Genomic DNA, 18,699 nt, shown 5'->3' on the forward strand with positions numbered 1-18,699 from the left:
CTACCAATATTAAAATTATCTATTACAATAAACAGATTTAAAATAAGTTATAATTAAATATTAGATTTCAACAAACTTTGAAAAAGGAAATCATCAGTAGTAACAATTATAATAAATAACAAGAAGTTTTTTCAAAGTTTTAAACAGTGTTTTTAAAGTTTGTTTCAATCTAATTGTAATTATATCTCACTAAGTAATAACGGCAAATGTTACATTTATTAAAAAAAATTGTTCAATAAACCCACTTTTGTTTACAAATTTTCATAAACCATTAAAAAATACTAAAAGAAAAAGCAATGCGTATGGGAAATCCAAAGCAGACACTGGTGGTCCTTGGGTGGATGATTGTAGAAATAAATGCCAAAACAACCATTGAATCTGCATCGTCAGGGTGTAGATGTAGATAGATCTTCCCCTGCCACTCTTTATTCCTGTTTTTGCTTCTGTAACTAGCTCCTCATGCCTGCAACAATAAAAAAAAACATTTATAAGAAATTACAAGTTTCAGTGAGTATTTATTACATTCAAATAACCCAACATTCTCCATACATCCAAAACTTAAATTTTCCCTTGACATTCGATCCAATCATTTTTATGTTAATATCTGCATCAAAGTCAAAAGATCAAAAAAATAAAAGAGTAACTTAAATATATGTACTTTTCGGTTAACGATTTAAATTTTTGTACAATCAGTAGATAAAGTCAACTCACTTGTTTGAATATGTGGACATACATAGAAGTAGTCTATATGGAAATTAATTTTTACTCCACAGCAAAAAACATCCAATAGTTTAATGGAAATCCAATAAAACCCATACTAATTCACCAAACGTTTGCCTCTTTAATAATCAAATTTATATTAATCCTTCTTTTCTCTGTAATAGTAGTCCATTGTAGTTTTTAGTTATTGCGCTTCTGTCCACTGCATTTGAACAATCTAAAATACATAAGATATACTATAAAACGTTTTAGTTCATTTGTTATATTTATACATCAATTGAAAATTAATTTTAAATAAAAAAATCATGTTAAAATGGATGATAAGTAGATAAATATGCCCCCAAATGTAGGCAAGGTAAAATTTCCAAGAAAAATAAATTATAAAAAAAGGAAAATATTTTCAAAATTCAGAGATTTCATAGACGCCAAGGTCAGCTTTGTTTAATAAAATTATAATATAGACATCACTGCATTTACCTATTCACAATATATTTAAAAATTAATTCCATACTTACATTAAAACTTCGTACGGAATAGTACAATCCATCCTGAATTTATCCTGTAAGCTCCTGCGGTTTACTTGCTTCAATATGGGTAATAATTAGTTACGTGGGAAGCAATCAGGAAACAGACAACCATTTGCTCTGCAATTAAGATCGCAAATGTTACTTTGTATAGTCTTAATAATGTAGCAAATGAAATTCATTAAAACACTGTATTTGAATAAATTACGCCATTTTTAATAATTTCAATCGACGATATTGGCGTTAATATAACACTAAAACTTTCACACTTTTATTACCTTGACAATTATTATTTAACCACAGTGTACCTTCTTCAAAATTTAATTAAGCGATTACTAATTTAAGTTCCATATGCAGCCGATACTTCTTCCTAATTGCAAATAGTTTTCTTAAAATAATAGCTTAACTTTTTATTAAAGTAGTCTAGAAAATCTAAAATTATAATTGTAAAGAACGTCAATCAAAATCTTTTAGATAAAACTATTTTCAACTATCTTCAAATTAAAATATTCTAAAGAAATTGAAAATCCTCAGCTTTTCTATAACGTTAATATCATCTTCACTATTCTTCCACTTTTGTTGAAAAGAAATCTTTACTGAGAAGATCATTTTTGGATAATTTGTGAAATGGTATTGAATGATAATGAAGAAACAAATTTAAATAAGCGATAGATACACCTATTACATGAGAAGTAAAGGGGAGGTTCTAGTCCTGGAATTGCTGATTCACGTTAAGTTATGAATTTGTTCTCGATTAGGAACAGTAATTTTTGATATCGATTGATATCTTCGATTTTTTTACTCTTATTAAGACAAAAAAAGGGTCAGTAATCGAATTATTTAACAAGCAACCATTTTGTTTATAAACTGTTTAGTTTTTCATTAATTTACTCTGATTGATATTTCCCTCCTGACAATTACCTTATCACGTACTGAATGAAATCCTTCTCTTTAAACAGAACTGTTCAACATCTTGGATTAAAATTGAGGTTTTTTCATTTTGTAAAATTATATCCATTAACTAGACCTTTAACCGCAGAATAGCAACAATAATTGTCCGATTTTACTCCAATTGAATGAAAGCACCCTCTTTAACGTAGGTACCCTTTAAATACATATGTTGAAAATATATACGTATTAAGAAAAAAACCTAGCAAACGCCTACCTTCCCTATTAGAATTTTTCAAACAATATTAAATGCATTTCACTAGTCTTTTACAGCTGTTATAAAAATTATTGCATTATTATCAATTATAGTATAAGTGTACACGTAATTTACCCTTAATTTTAAATATAATAAAGGATATCATATAAAATAATAATTAGGACACAACTGTAGAAAAGTCGTATGTATAGGAATTTTAATATCAAACGGAAACGTTTTTATAGTACGATATCTTTAGGACACGATTACCTTGGAGTAATTAGCAGATAACAAAAACACAAGTACACGCTAGCTATACATACACATTGTTAATTTCTGAAAATTGATTATTACTTATTTTAAAAGAAATATTTACAGAAAGTTCTAAGAAAGCGGATATTAACAATATACTCCAATTAAAAACATGTAAAAGATAGTCAACCCCATGTTATTTTCATTCGTATTAAGATTTTTATAGATTAAGTAAAATTCGTTGTTGTATATAAATGTTGCTTTATTATTACTAAGTACTCGAGTAATTATGTAGGATTAAAATCCATTTATCTTAAAGCAAAACTAAATCGGAAACGTCGACTTTTAATTAAACTGTAGTGCTACCAATATTAAAATTATTATCGAACAGCCAAACCAACATTTATGTATATTTTCCATTTAATTTCTTGCCTTCAGCGAAAAATCATTGGAGATAGTATAGCTTTCAATATTTAACAATCGCGATCTTTCCATTTCTCCAATCATTCGGAGAATATCCTAGAATAATAGTTAATTTGCTGAGTACTGCTGAATCGTCAAAACAACGAGTTTAATTGTTGTCAGGGGGAGATAAGGATGCACTACAAACCCTCTTAGTCCCCCTTTTTGTCGGAAAGCGGCATTGTTTTCCACTGCAATTGCAATGGAGTATATTTAAAGCTTTAAAGCTCATATGCCTCCGGGCCGGCCTCGCCCATTACGCTTCTGCATTCGAATCGTACGAACCGGAACTCAAAGAACAAAACGTCGTACATGTAGTCATTTACATGCATATATTTTTCAATACATACATGTATAATTGTACATATTTACCCCTATTGACGCGTACCAATTAAACAAAAAATGCACCACTACTCTCTACAGGATAATAATTCAATCCTTAATGTTAATTTGGATTTTAGAAGTTTGATTCTTATTTTGGGCGCACATCAACCCCCGTCCAAATAAATGATACGCCTTTTTCGCCACATAATCTTAATTTTATTTAAAATACTTCTCTAAATGTATTTTCTATTTTTATAATGTAAAATACATTTTTGCCATTAAAAGTTTTGCTAGTATCACCGATCAAACATTACATCAAAAATGATGGATTAAAGTTGGTCATATTGACCATTGAAGGTATAGGAAGATTAAAAAGGGGACACAACAAATGGGGACAATCCATGAATGTTTTCTAATTCGTATTTTGCATTTATCATTTAGAATACAAAAGGGAAATTTATTTTGTATTTTACATTTTGTATTTAAATACTTTTAATTTAAAAACCATTTTGCACATCTCTAGAAATAACAGTACCTTCCCTTAATTACTCTAGTTTTCGAAAAATTTCATTTACGGGGTGTTTTTAATGTTAAATGATAGCTCTAAGTATTTTCAATTCTTATCATTCAATTCAAAATAAAGTAAAAGTTAATGTATTTCCTATCGTTTTACCTTTATCTCAGTGCTAGGTAATTGTGCTGTACCAATAAAATTGCTGTTACATCGAATAATTACTTTGATCATCCCTTAAACAGATTTATTAGTAATAATTGAAAGGATAATTATGTTTGTTTTGCACAATAGTTACCTAAAGTAACAAATGAACTGATCAAAATTAAGCAAAATATCCTTAACTGTAATTTTAAATCAATATGGAGAATAATTAATCATTTTTGGATGAATACGTACATAAAAAGAAATTAATAGTGCACAAGAGCAAAGAATTATGAGAAAAAATGTTGAATTATCTTTCTGAAAAAAATATAGAACTTTCAGAAGATAACATAGATTTAATTTTCCAATGTGACCTGCCCAACATGCCCCTTCAGTGATCGAATGCACCGAACACAATAATATGATTTATTTTAAACTAGCTTTTCCCCGCGGCTTCGCTCCCAGAAATTAATATTCTTTCTCCATAAAACCTTTTAGCTCCCAATTCACCCTTACAACGTTTTACTTTTGTGTAATGTCGCCATCTTTCAAATACAAACGTAGCAACAACATTTCATCCTTAAGGGTTGATTTTTAAAAATTGCCAAAACACGTATTTGCTTAATTTCAGCAATGAGCATCCTTCGAGTAAATCCGAGTACAAATAAAATGTAGCTCATGGAAACGTTGCAACCTCTTTTCATTTGATTAATAATATCAAACAGCATATATACCAAGTTTCAAGTAAATTCAACCATAAATAAAGTATGTCCCAAACAAAAATTGCAACACCTTTCCCTTTTTTAAATTGTCGAGATAGATCTTTCAGAAATTAAATGAGAGACCATTAAAACAAAGTTTCAAGTAAATCTGATCACAAATAATATATGTTCCATTTAAACATTGCAACTCCTCTTCACCACTCATCCCCCCCAACAGAGATTGAATTTTTTAATCAATTTCAAGTAAATCGAACCAAAAACAAACATGCAATCTTAACAAATGAAAGGCTAGATTGGTGTTTTGACTGATAAATTTTTTGTTTTGCTGTCAATTTCGTTTTGTCATTCCATGTCGGTTGCGTTTACATATACCACATTTTTCTCGTGGAAAGTGATAAAAAGTATCCTATGTCCTTCTCCCGGTTGTAAGATACCTCCCCATCAATTTTCAGCCAAATCGGTTCAGCCGTTCTTGAGTTATAAGTGAAGTAACTAACACGACTTTCTTTTATATATATAGATTATATATTTCCCTACAATGTTACAAGTTTTTTAACTATTTAGATTTTCAGAGTGGTCCCGTGACCCGTCAAGTTAATTGCATCCTGCTGGCAGATTGACCCAGGATGGCCGGTTAGCAGGCGAGGATGACGCGCTCCCGCTTCTGCTGTGTGAGCCTACAAGGGAACAAGCATGTGTGCGTTGCTGACCTGGATATACAAATGAGCGTTGCGCTATCCACAGTGCACAGTCACCTATCTACATACACCGCCACCCTTCTGCACACTCACCCCCTTTGTATCGCTGCCGCTGCGGCCCTTTTAGGACAAAATACAGCTACTATAATCAATACCAAAAGCCCGGACAGGCCTACTTATCACCAATTGACCATACGCAGGCACCATGTATCTCATTTGATCAATGATTAAACACAATTTGTTTCATTTAAATAATCAAAATTCTTAAAGGTTTGGTATTACAGCATGGGGTGGAATTTTCAGGAACAACTCTCTCTCTCTCTCTGGGTAAATTATAAAAGTCTGACAAAAGTTTTGAATAGAAGATTGATACTCTAATAAATAAGATCCTAAAACTATAAATAATCTACAAGGCACAAAGTTTTTCGACTGAATTCCAAATAGCAAAATTCAAATATTTTACTTCTATAGTTTATTAAAAAATAGAACAAATGGAAGAATCTACCTAAAGAGCGGTACTTAGAATGTGTAAAATTGTTATTTGATAGCTTACAATTAGTCGAGGTTTAAATTTTTTGTTAAATAAATTTTGGCCATCTTCTTTTGCTAATTTAACGACAAAAAGAGCGTAATAGAAATCAAAACGACTACCATTAGCCTAACAATTACCATTTCCATCTGATATTTTTGTGGCATCAAGTCCAGGTTTGAAACTTTTGGTCAAGTTGTATCGCAAAATAATGAATTCCTAATACTGGACTATCAATTCAACAGAAAGCTTAGTTTTCGACCAGCTGGACGAAAACTGGAACAATTGTTGTTTTTTATAACTAACTTGCCAAAATTTAATGGGCAAATACTAGATTACCAATTATGCAAAAAGTTCAGTTTTCTATAAGATGGACGAAAACTGAAACAGTTGAGGAAATTTTGTAGTTGATCATTAATTCATACATGTAGACTGATTTTTAATAATTTTTTAACTGAATCCTAAACATCTTGTTTTCATCCAGTCGATTGTTTGTATTGTATTAATAAAAAAATTATAATGTTCTGTACGAAAACTGGAACCTACATCAAATATTATTTTGCGTCAGTTTTCGACCATTTATTATTGTATGACAGACTGAACTATAAAATCAACAACTTTGCTCATTCCTATTGCAAACGATAAGAGCAATTTTGGTGGACAAACCACCCATTTTTCACAAGGGTGTCGACTGATCTGAAGAACATAGAAGTTAGTTGAGTCACTTATGTATTTAAATACTGACCCCACATAATATTCAAGTACTTATCAAAAATTAATTAATTAAAATACTGACTAATAAGACACAAGCCGTAATGAATTAACCACTATTACTAGGCCTTGCGAATTAAGAGTACCTACTATTCCTAACCGCGCCCTTGCACGTAATTTTTTTATACATAAAAATCATTTTACTTTTATCGTTAGTGACCCAAAGAAGTCCCTTTTGTTGGTGATTACATTGCACTTTCTCCAATAAAAATAAAACAACATAAACAACCAAAAACATTTATTGCGTTGTTCACCAGTAAAAAAGGCGCTCCACTATTTCGGACCCAAAAGCAAACTGCATATCGAATTAACGATGAACGAATATTTGGATAGTATGTATTTAATTTACCATTTTCATTTTATATTTTAGCGTCTATATAAAATTCTTTTTAAACATGCGTGAAATGTTTGCAAAAATCAAAGATTTTCAATAAATGTTGTTCACTTCTAACATTTAAATCGATCATTTGATTTTCTTTAATAGCTACTGCATATTAAATAAAATACAGACACAGGTATCTACCTGACATTGAAAAGTACGTAATCGTAACCGTTTGTAATTTCATAAAAAATAAATAAAATGTTACACTGTTATTTTTAATAGTATATGGGTACTATTATAAAATTAATCCTGATGTGAATTTATGAACTGATTTTCCTTAAAATTAAATGTACTAATCGAACATATTGATCCTCATTGCACAAGTAAATTACATTAATTTTCCTTGCAAGTGTAAATAAGTCAAAGGAATGCAAAACTGAATTTGAAAAATTCATAATTGGTACCTACATACGCACTTATACTATTATTTACTACAATAATACCTATGTATTAAAATACCTTTTGTCTTTTGTTAAAAAAATTTTTTTTGGTCATCTAATGTCCTCCTACAAAGAGAAAATGTGTACCTACCAAACCCATTCATGACCATTAAATTAACAAAAGACAAAAGTACTTACCCAAAAATAAATAAAGATAAAAACTGATCTTACCTTTCTGTGTTGAAGAAGCAGACTGCAAGAATAACCCTTTTACAACCACTAATAAACTATATTACAAAATAATTAACGATTCACTCAGAGAACAAAGAAACTAATGAGCGCGTTAATTTGTTATAATGCGGAAAGCCAGGCCTTGACTAATTTGAGTAAGGACGAGCAAAGGTGTACTGCTTCTCTTATCTTAATACATGGAATTATTATTATTACCTGTTATTTACAATAAATTAACGTCTGACGCAAAAAAATGATTAATACAATCAAAAAAAGTAGTTAAATAGGTACTTGATTTTAAAAAAGTAGAAATTATACGTATATTATTAATTATAAGCTCTTTTGTGTAACCAAAAACAATATAATATAAAAATGAATAAAGAAAAATTAAGCTACAATATATAAAACGATAAAATTTTAAATGTAATTAATTAAAACCATGTATATTTAGAGCATATTAGAAGTTTATCAAAACTTAACTTACCTTCTATGTACCAACATATCTAAATAACATTAAAAAGAGTATGCTGTACGTTAATTATTTTATTTATGTAAAAATTATGTACAAAACACACAAATTTATATGTAATTAGAATAATAATGAACAGTTATTAATAAGAAAAGCTGTCCAGGGTAGATCATGTAATTTTTTCAAAAACCAATTTAAAATAATGAATAGGAAAATGCTAAGCATTACAAATGAGGAGTTTAAGTAATTTTTGTATTTTCAGACACTAGAAATAGCGAATTTTAATGAAATGCATCCATAGAAAGTAAATTTTTTATATTTATTTTAAAAAACAGTAATTAATAAAAAAAGATTGATCCTGTCCAGTTCGATCAGTTGTATGAAATTTTGATATGTTTTTAAAAGCATGTACTTTTTTTAAAATATTATCCTTAACGTTCTCTTTGATTTCCTGTTTTTTAATAATAACATTTTTGTGCGTAGAGTCTATCGTGTGTGCGCATTAGAAATAAAACTGAAAAGCTTTTTAATTAATAGACTTACTTTGTGTTCTTCAAACAGTTTTCATAGAATAAAACAGTATCGTAGTACTAATTTTAGAAAGTTTTTTGTTCGCAATTTCAGAATGTATCAAAACAGCCCCTAATAACAGTGAGTCCAAGTTTTACAATAAAAAATTAATAATTTCTTCATTGTTAGTTAAACTTATCCTAATATTTTGGATATTCAATAGTTAAATACAAATAATTTGGAACTTGGTCATTTTTGGCATTTTTGCCAATTTTTCTGTATTTTACTTTTAGTATCGATATAGTTTTTGGTTCAATATATTTATCGATAATGGCAAAATACAAAAATCTTGTCAAAAATGCCAAAAATTTTCAAATGAACACAAAACTTTTATAACGCAATGTTGAATATTGAACAAAATCTTGTGATTTCCTTAAAATGCATGTATTTTGTAAAGTAAATAAAAAATTTTTAATGTGTGATATTTGTTTACGTAATGATAAGCAAAATTAAATACAACTATTTGAAAAACGTTTAAAACAGAGAGAAATTTATGATCTACCCTAAACATTATAAGAACTACCTAAAATACAATTTCGTATATATCACATTAAAAAAAAATTAACATTTACACTATAAAAGGTAGAGTCACACTCTTATCAATGTCACGGGAATACATTAGGACTAGATAATATGATCTCGAGAAAGGGTCAGTTCCGGACGCTTAAAGGCACCACAGGGTGGGATATTAAACCGAGTTGTACACACAATTTTCTTTTAAAAACATAATCACAGACAAAATACTCCTAATTAAACTAAGCAAAATTGCTACGAAAACTAAAAAATGCACCTCTTTTTTAAAACAAAGCGCTATAGTTTTTAACTTAAAAGAGTTTCAAAAATTTTATACAATATATGTACATTAAGGACTGTTGGACTCGTATTTTGTTGCCTTTATAAGTCATATAAGAAACAAAAAAAATGAATTGAGATCTTACAAAATAAAATATCAACAATTTATTTGAATAAAAATCTCAACTGCACTATTAAAATACATCGCGAATACTTAATAGCCTCAACTGTTTGTTTTTTCTTTTTTTAAGGATCCGTTTAACGACTTTGAATCACAAAAACCCTCAGCCTTTCAAAAATAAACTACAGAGAACTTGATGTTTCTAGTTAACAAATTGTTTTGTAATTATTTCAATCTTAAAAATCATGAACAAAACTCTGCATAAAACACGAATTAGTTTAATACACGAAAAAAAAGCACTATTAATAATTCCAAACCGTATGTTAATAATGCATCAATCGATTCTAGATTTTTTTAAACTAGACGATGGTTCGTTCAAATCAATCGTTCTTTTCTTACCTTCGTAAATAGATAGCAATGGAAACAAGCGCGAAAATTTAAAGTTTAAAAAAGAGAGTAAGTATCAAAATAGTCCCTTTTCTTTTTTGATGGCAGCCTGCTTCCACGCTGGTAACTTCTGGAAATCTTCAATTGTGATTGAAGTCAGTTCAAGGAAGTCTTCTGAAGACAAATACTTCTCCAGCTGAGTGGGATCAACTCCTTCTGGAAGAGGCCTTTGAAGGATTTGAGATAAAGGATATGTTTCCTGAGTTAAAAGTGCTAATTCTGCTTCGATTGATTTGGAATCGCCAGCTTTTCTTCCTTCCTGCAACAAATGAATAAACATTGAAATACACCCAAGAACTACTGGATAGATTTGATCAAAATTTCAATAAAATTTATCGCGACACTAGTATTTAATGTCAAATTATTAAAATATATTGTGTAAACATACTTTTATATTAAGTTCAGCAATGTCGTCTTTATCTGTCCAAAAAGGAAAAAGATTGGTAAACTTCAATGGTTCCAAACCACTCCACACCAGGTAAGCTTCGATGTGCTTACAACCGGGATGTCTGGTCTTATAGTAGTTAAGGGCAGTGTCCATTGATGCTTTCCTTTCAGCCTGCCATCTTACTGCTCCTGAACCCGTTTGGTCTCCGAGATCATCAGCGTCATCGTCACGCAGAGGCCACCAACCCTGCCATAGCCATAGTTCGTGATCGTTATCAAACAAGAAAAGGGCTGCAAAAAAAATAAGAATTGTATGTAAATAATCTTCTTATATCGTAACTAAAAGAATAAAACAATAATTTTGAAAACTGCTGTTTGAAATAGAGAAAAAACAATAAGATATTGCTGAACTAAAATCCTCTATTTACCTGGTTGATTAGCTGAGTAGAGATCTGATTGTAGGAAAGGATAAGGTGTTACATGTTCACTTCTGTGCGGGCATAAGATCTCGTTGGCTTCAAAAGATCCAGAAATACTGGTCAAATGAAACATCCGAGGCGTGTAATCGAAACTTTCCTTGCTCTTTTCCAAAGAATTATACAACTGTCGATTTTCACCCCCCAAAGCGCTGAAAAACTCGTCCGATTCTTTTCCCTCTTCCAGAATATCAACTTTAACTTTTTCCTCATTGCTAAAGCCAAACTCTCTTGGTTTGTTACTGACAATTTTGTCAACACTTTGTTCAGTAACAATTCTCGTTTGTTTTGAAGATTTTCGACCATGCCAAATGATTAAATGGTTTGATTTGGTATTAATTAATACAAACGAAGCTCTGCTACGTAAGCTCCTCATTGTGCAAGGTAATTCAGTTAAAACTGTTTCACTTTCAACTTCTCCCCTACTTATAAACAACCTGTGGGAACAGTGTAACTTTTGGCCCTCGTATTTTCCATCGTGAACAACCATTCCTCCATTGAAAAGATTTAAAAATGCGGGGGTTTCTTGGCCTGCAAAAAAAATGACTTTTAAGTAAATGCCTAGTAAAAAATTTACTTATTTTTATCTTGTCACGCTTAAGTAACACTACAATACGAATAAGAACTGATTTTCTTACCTTGTACCACTCGAATCTGTCTTGCATTTTCTAAATCCAATTCAACTGTAAGCAATGCTGCAGCTCCCTTTTCGTTGATGGTTGCGTTGTTACCTTGCCAGCAAAAGTACAAGCAACGGTCCCGTCCAACCTGAGAATGCTTAGAGGGTCGTCCACTCAATTCACGACCCGTTACAGTTGCCCTATACTGCCACCGAATTATATAACTGTTCCCATTAAAGAACTGACCAACCGAAGACTCTTGAATTTTCTCGTGACTGTACTCCAAAATTATCCAACATGTAATGCCCAAAGTAGTAAATTTGAACAGTCTGTTAGTTTCTGGGTCGAAATAACTCTTCCCGCGACCCAAATGCATTCCGTCCACTTCCAAACTAGGAGGCGCAGGTTTCGTATTTAACATTTTATTAACGTCACAAGGTTTGAGATCAAATGAAGCATCCACATTTTTCTCGTCACTACTTTTCACTTTTATAACCCGACTATAATCAGGCCAGTCAAGGAATTTTTCCCTGAATAGGATCGTTTCTCTGTGCTGAGTAAGTTTTGCAAATAAGGCCCAATCAGGCCTGGAGTTACATTTAAGAGGAATATTACTTTTTTCCCGACTGCCAAGCATTGATGCTACGTTCAATGGGCTCACGTGACAGTCGATGTAATTGTAACCTTCAGTCCAAAGTTCCCTAGCCAACTTTAGGGCTTTTCTTTTGTCTTCTAGTGGAGCATTTTTGCCACTCCATACGTACATTTCAGATCCAAAGTCAAAAACGAAGACTTTGCTTGGTTCTAACATCTTGATTTTCGGAATCCCACCCCAATATTCCTCCATAGGCACTAGTTCATCGTTTTTAAATTGATAAATCATGTTTGTGCCTATTATGGAGTTTTCGTAAATTTCATCTTCGTCAGGATGACCAGCACCAACCACATCAACATCAGACGTTGTTTGAAGAATGTTCCAGAAGTTTTCAGAATCTTTCGAAGAGTAAATTTTTTTATTGGTAACGGTTACAAATTTAGGTCCCTTACATCCCATATCGTTAGTTTTCTGAATGTGATTTATTATATCTGAAGCTCTGGACTGTTCTATTATATTGGAGAAGCTACCAGTATAACTGTAGATGGTATTTCCTTTGATCAGAATGTAACTGTCTCCTTCGTTAATATTTTCTACTTTTGGTTCAATCAAACGAGTCTGCACATGTCTTCGTCCTTTAACATGGATTAGCATGGTATCCTTGAAAGGGACATAAGAGGAGGTAAACGAAGATGATTTTTTTAATGAAACAGCAGCGAAGTCTTCCTTGCTTGCCAAACCAGCTAGCGCTTCAGCTGCTAGATTTGAATTTTTTGACACTGCAATTAAAAAAGTTTGTTAAAAAAAGCTTATTACTGGGTATCACAAATAACTTACGTTTCTCTATATTTTGCCTCTTCTTTTCTCGTTCGGCGACACCTGTTATAATTTCAGTATATTCATCTTTTATATCGGTTCGAGACGCAAGAACTTTAATTGGATTATTTCGGGTTTCGTGTTTCCTGCGAAACTTAATGTCCCTTTTGTAAACCAATAAATTGTCTGATTCACGCACGACGCAATCTAAATCGTCTATGGGAACTCGTTCTAGATCAGCAAGCTTTTTACTATCGATGCTCTCAAAAAAGGTCTTAAAAGTAATATCATCTGGCCTTATTACTGTTACTTTTCGTACTGATGTTGGAGATACACTAGCATCTGAAGCAGAAAATACATGTTCTGTTAGGAAATTGATATCAAAATAACTCATATACACTGCTGCAAAAAGACATACCATGAACATCTCCACCAGGTGAAGAAATACTTCTCGGAAATAGCAATTTTGAAGTTTTTTCGGGAGAGACAGGAAGAGATGTGATTTTAGGAGCATCATCGTCTGCCTTTCCTTTGAAAATCTTCGCCTTTGGAGTTCGTTTTACGTTGTCAAGTTTTGGTAGATTGATATTGATTATCGGTATATCATTGCTATTCTTTTGCATTCTACCTGCCACTGAAAAATTGAGAGAATCCGACTGTTCGATTCTATTACGCCATTGATTGGATGCAGCATCCAGCTCTTCTTTTCGAGCCTTGAGAATCGAATTCTTTTCATTAAGTTCATCCTATAACAAACGTAAAAACCTACATGTTATCAAACATAACAGCTAGTAAAAATGATTAGCTTTCACAAGAAGTTTACCTGCATAAAGTAATATAATAATTTTTATTTCCCTCTTCCAGAATATCAACTTTAACTTTTTCCTCATTGCTAAAGCCAAACTCTCTTGGTTTGTTACTGACAATTTTGTCAACACTTTGTTCAGTAACAATTCTCGTTTGTTTTGAAGATTTTCGACCATGCCAAATGATTAAATGGTTTGATTTGGTATTAATTAATACAAACGAAGCTCTNATTATGAAAGAAATGTTCTTAATTCAGCTAAAAATTTCACAATTTGTTTCAAGTTTCAGAATTTTTTGTACTTCACTGAAATTAATTTAACTAATGAGGAAGAAACAAAAATGGTAAAGTTCAACAGCCGGGCGATTTTATTCATACCATGCGATTATTTCACATTCCATTTATTAAATAGAATTTACGACAAGATTACAATGTGACAATGAAGCGCATTACTCGAAATGTTCATAATTGATTCGTATGGAACTGGTGCAACCCCAAATATTTCTTATTACGGTATCGCATATTGCTACATTTAGTGGAATTCATAAATGTTCAACAAGGTCCCTAAGGATATCAACTTGCTGAACTAGGCTGCTTGTTGTTAATCATGAAAAGCTGTCTATAGGCAGCTGATCTGCGGAACTGTCTTCGACGTGCTGATGAGACCCAAGACAGTCGAAATCGCAATCCACGTGTTTTGACAGAATGCCAACTACCATATGAGTTTTTTGTTAGGTGTCGTTCTCATTTTATAAATGGAAATATTTCCCAATAATTATGATCAGTGTATTTCAATATCATTTTCACTGTCTTAAATGCTGAAATTTTCTGTCATACGTGCGAGCTTGTCTTGTGTACTACAGTGTACTGTGTATGTGAATCGTTTTAGATTTTATGTGAATTCCGCAGTAAACATAAAATTACTATGCAATAATTTTTCTTTTGATTACCTCAAATTACTGAATATAATTACCATATATCTACGCTACATATTGCAGACGCAGACGAAAAAGTATACCTCGAGCAAATTCACATGAAGATCCATTTACAACTGGAAATGTATTTTACTGTCGTCTTAATGCTGCTAATTACAAGCTTCTCGTCTCTTTGGGGGCTGGTTATGCCCATGTTGTAAATCGTTAAGAAGGTTCTAAACCGAATGAAACGGTGAACGTTTTATAGCCTGGTGCACATTAACTCCCTGCATATATTTACATCTACATACGTAAAACTCGTAACGAATTAGTACTTCCACATGAGTATTGAAAATTTAAAACTTTAACGGGAAACAGTTATTTACTAACTTAATTTAATGGCGTAAATGGGGAACATGCGGGTGCCTGCTGGACGATTTTATTGAACAACACGCTCATAATTATAGTTCATACACCGTCATGATATTTTTTTATCAAATTCAGGGTATTTTATTAATAATTTAATAAAAGACGTTCTGGGTGCAACCCAGGAGGTCCACACAACTAACTTCTCAGTAGAAAGAATAAAAATACCATATATCCTATTCGTAATTATTTTCCCGATCTTCTCAGTTTCCACTGGTTCACATTAAGCAAGTGAAGACGGGCTAATGCCAAAGAACCACACATCTTTTGCAAAAAAATATTGAAACTAAATTTCTGTTCTTAAATTTTATAGAGCTAACAGTATTTCTTACCCTGAAGTAGTATACTTTTCTTATCTTATTTTTTTTACAAATGTTCCTAACGTGTAATAATAAGTAATAGTACCCAAAATATGACTGGATTAGAATTCACAGTGCTTTGATTCTCCACAAAAAAATGGCTGGACCGATTTTACTGAAAACCTAATAAATATTAAGTTGCATAATTATGCGTCGAATGCAATTGACCCCAAGTCGATATCATTTTTCATTCTCGAGATAATGCACTTAAAAACTGTAACATTCGTTTTCAATTTTAATCTTAATTAAAATCTACGTTCAAGACCAAGACGGAATGTGAGAGACCAAAATTATCCTGATCTTCAATTGCTACGTTCCCTGACGAAGTCAATGGCGAAACGTCAGATAAACAACTCCATCGATGTTCTCATCAATGGAGGAGAGTTAATCCTAGACAACACCCATTAAGTTCTAATATCAAGNTGAAAATCTGTGGGTGCAAAAGCTACAATCAAGTGAAGATATTATTTATAATATACATAAAATAGCCTTTAAAATTGGAAAGGCACGCAGTACTTGATTTTAAGATGAGAAGAGAGAAATCAGACATGAAAAAAAAATTAAAGCTTTTACAGGAAGGAGGCATAAGAAAAGAGATATGGAGAAAATGGTAAGGAGGAAACAAGAATATGACAGTTATGGAAAAATTTAGGACAGGAAAACAATGCAATGAGAACAAATTTGGTTGAAAGAGACAAAGATAGAAAATGTAGAGTATGCAGAAGAGAAAATGAGTGTTTAAGTCGTATGACAGAAAAAGATGTGGAAATTTAAATAGGGAGTGAATACACAGCAATATTAAGAGCAGAAGGAAAGGGAGCGACTCCTTTAAAAAATAACTTTAAAAAAGAGAACAGAGTGAGAGATCGGGGAAGAATATAATTTTGTTTTTTGTGATAAATTTAAGTTTAAGTGAATGATTTTTAGTTGGTTTGTATGATAGGCGCTTAGATATGGTTTTAAGGTATTTTGTAAATGCCAATAAAGAAATGTGTAATTTCTATGTTCGGTGAACGATTTTCCTTACCCGTATACGACAGATGTAAAGCGGAACAATTTATTACAATATGTTACTTTCGAGAGGTCCATTGGTACACAGTTCTAATCGTATGGGGTTAACGTAAAGGTCAAGAACAGTTTGTTTTGCTCCAAAAGAATGCAACGAATTGTTAATGAAAAAAGTGCAGTCACTAATAAATATGTAAAGTCAACATATTCTACTTTTGTGGATAAAATCAACTTAGGATTTCCATATTATTTACTGTAACCAACTGTTTCTTTCAACGTATCTAGTGTAACTAAACTAAAGTTATGGGGGTTGAAAGTTGATTATTTTGACAATTTTCATGCACTATAATTCAAATAAAATTCAATAAAAAAATTATTTTCAAGCGGGTGGAGGGACCAAGACGGAATGTGAGAGACCAAAATTATCCTGATCTTCAATTGCTACGTTCCCTGACGAAGTCAATGGCGAAACGTCAGATAAACAACTCCATCGATGTTCTCATCAATGGAGGAGAGTTAATCCTAGACAACACCCATTAAGTTCTAATATCAAGCATTATTCAAATAACGCCAGTCTTGAAAGCGTAACTATTTTTATCATTTTTAATTAACAGACAAGAATTACTGCTGTTGATTTTTTGGGTCATTTTTGTCTAACTGATGATGTTCAAGATATCAGTAACCATTTCTTCCCCAAAAATTGTTTAAATGTACAAAATCAAGCTACGTAAAAAGCGAAAGATCTTATTTGTGTAAAACCACAACCAACGTTTCGTACTCAATTATGAGACATCTTCAGGGCTACAATTTATAAAGGATATTACAATAGTTACGAATAAATTGTAAGGGTGCAACTCACTCAGAATTTCCTTGTATGTATATGCATTATTGTGTCCATCATCACTGTCATCATGAGGCTTGTAATTATTTATGATATTTATTGATTAAATTTTATTGATATAATAGGAACTTCATTAATTATTCTAATTAGTCTCGTATTGTATACCTTGCCAAAAAAATCCGTAACCTTGGATGCCTACATTTTGTAACAAAGAAACATAAGTGAGTTACATCCTTACAACTTTTTGTAACTATTTTAACATCCTTTCTGTATTGTAGCGTTGAAGATGTTCATAAGTGAGAGCAAAACGTTGGTTGTGGTTTTACACAAATAAAAACACGTTTTCATTCTTCACAAAAGTTTCAGAAATTAAATTTCTCGTACAAACGACCGAATCGCAATGGAATATCGAAACAAAATCTGGACTAGAGATACCTAATATCGTCTTCAAACTAACAGAATCTGATAGAGAGAAAATTCCGTTCATAATAGAACCAAAAGAATAGTAAACTTACGTTGTACCGGTTTTTCACATTTAGCAAGCTGAGTTCTTCGTTAGCACTGTTTAGTTTTGGTATCCTTTTTCTCCAGTCGCTGTCGCCGCTTTTTTGAAGCTTCGCTTGAAGCTCGGCGATTTTCTGTGGCATGGCCGATTGAGTCAAAGAACGCCGTAACCCACCACCACCACCATCGTATTCTACGTCTTCATGCTGAAAAACGCCCTGGCTTTGACTCTTTGACAAATAATTTTCTTTGCTGTATCTGTAAATAAACACGAAACTTAGAATTGACTGGAATAAAAAACACTAAACAAGAGTAAATATTTACATAAAAATTATCTTTGATATAGAAACTTTAAGGGTTAATTAATTGCTGTAGGCTTCCATTTCCGGAGTCAATTTAGACACTGGAGGTTTCCGGGTTTACTGACCATAGACTAGATTGGTTGATGATGTACTTTATATTATATTTATTACATTAAATATGCAGGTAAGAGTATAAAGTCAACACAAATAATTCCTCCCTGTCCCTAGACCAAAATTTTCAGTCTTTCTCTCCAGTCTCTCAGTCTTTCAGCGTCTCTGAGAGCGTCTCTCACAGTCTCTCAATTATTGCCTAGGAGTTTTTATGGATCTCTGACAGTCTCTGTATGAGAGACTCGAACGATAAAATTGTTAATTCAGAGATTCGAGTCTCTCACAGAGAGACTGAATGAATAAAACTGAAAAATTGAGAGACTCGAGTCTCTCGTAGAAAGA

The 18,699-nt window shown here is 31.9% G+C and overlaps 1 protein-coding gene and 1 long non-coding RNA gene across 8 annotated transcripts in view; both read right to left on the bottom strand.

Annotated features, from left to right (window-relative positions):
* Window positions 1-70: 70 nt before the first annotated feature.
* LOC108737714 lies at window positions 71-8,055 on the bottom strand. The gene is made up of 4 exons (XR_001937890.2): window positions 7,795-8,055; window positions 1,236-1,364; window positions 712-937; window positions 71-463 (listed from the first exon to the last, which is right to left on the bottom strand). It is a non-coding gene; the product is annotated as an uncharacterized LOC108737714 (long non-coding RNA).
* Window positions 8,056-8,412: 357 nt separating this feature from the next.
* Window positions 8,413-18,699, bottom strand: part of LOC108737716 (supervillin) — a 216,405-nt gene continuing 206,118 nt past the window's right edge. For all 7 annotated transcript variants that reach the window (XM_025973346.1, XM_025973349.1, XM_025973351.1 and 4 more), the window contains 7 exons: window positions 17,956-18,202; window positions 13,506-13,833; window positions 13,109-13,429; window positions 11,695-13,050; window positions 11,009-11,587; window positions 10,582-10,871; window positions 8,413-10,452 (listed from right to left, as the gene is read on the bottom strand). In XM_025973346.1, the coding sequence (XP_025829131.1) occupies window positions 10,210-10,452; window positions 10,582-10,871; window positions 11,009-11,587; window positions 11,695-13,050; window positions 13,109-13,429; window positions 13,506-13,833; window positions 17,956-18,202 (3,364 nt within the window). In that variant the 3' untranslated portion in view covers window positions 8,413-10,209. The remainder of the gene's footprint in view (window positions 10,453-10,581; window positions 10,872-11,008; window positions 11,588-11,694; window positions 13,051-13,108; window positions 13,430-13,505; window positions 13,834-17,955; window positions 18,203-18,699) is intronic.

The sequence above is a fragment of the Agrilus planipennis genome, unplaced genomic scaffold, assembly GCF_000699045.2.
Source record: "Agrilus planipennis isolate EAB-ADULT unplaced genomic scaffold, Apla_2.0 scaffold144, whole genome shotgun sequence".
Taxonomy (NCBI): domain Eukaryota; kingdom Metazoa; phylum Arthropoda; class Insecta; order Coleoptera; family Buprestidae; genus Agrilus; species Agrilus planipennis.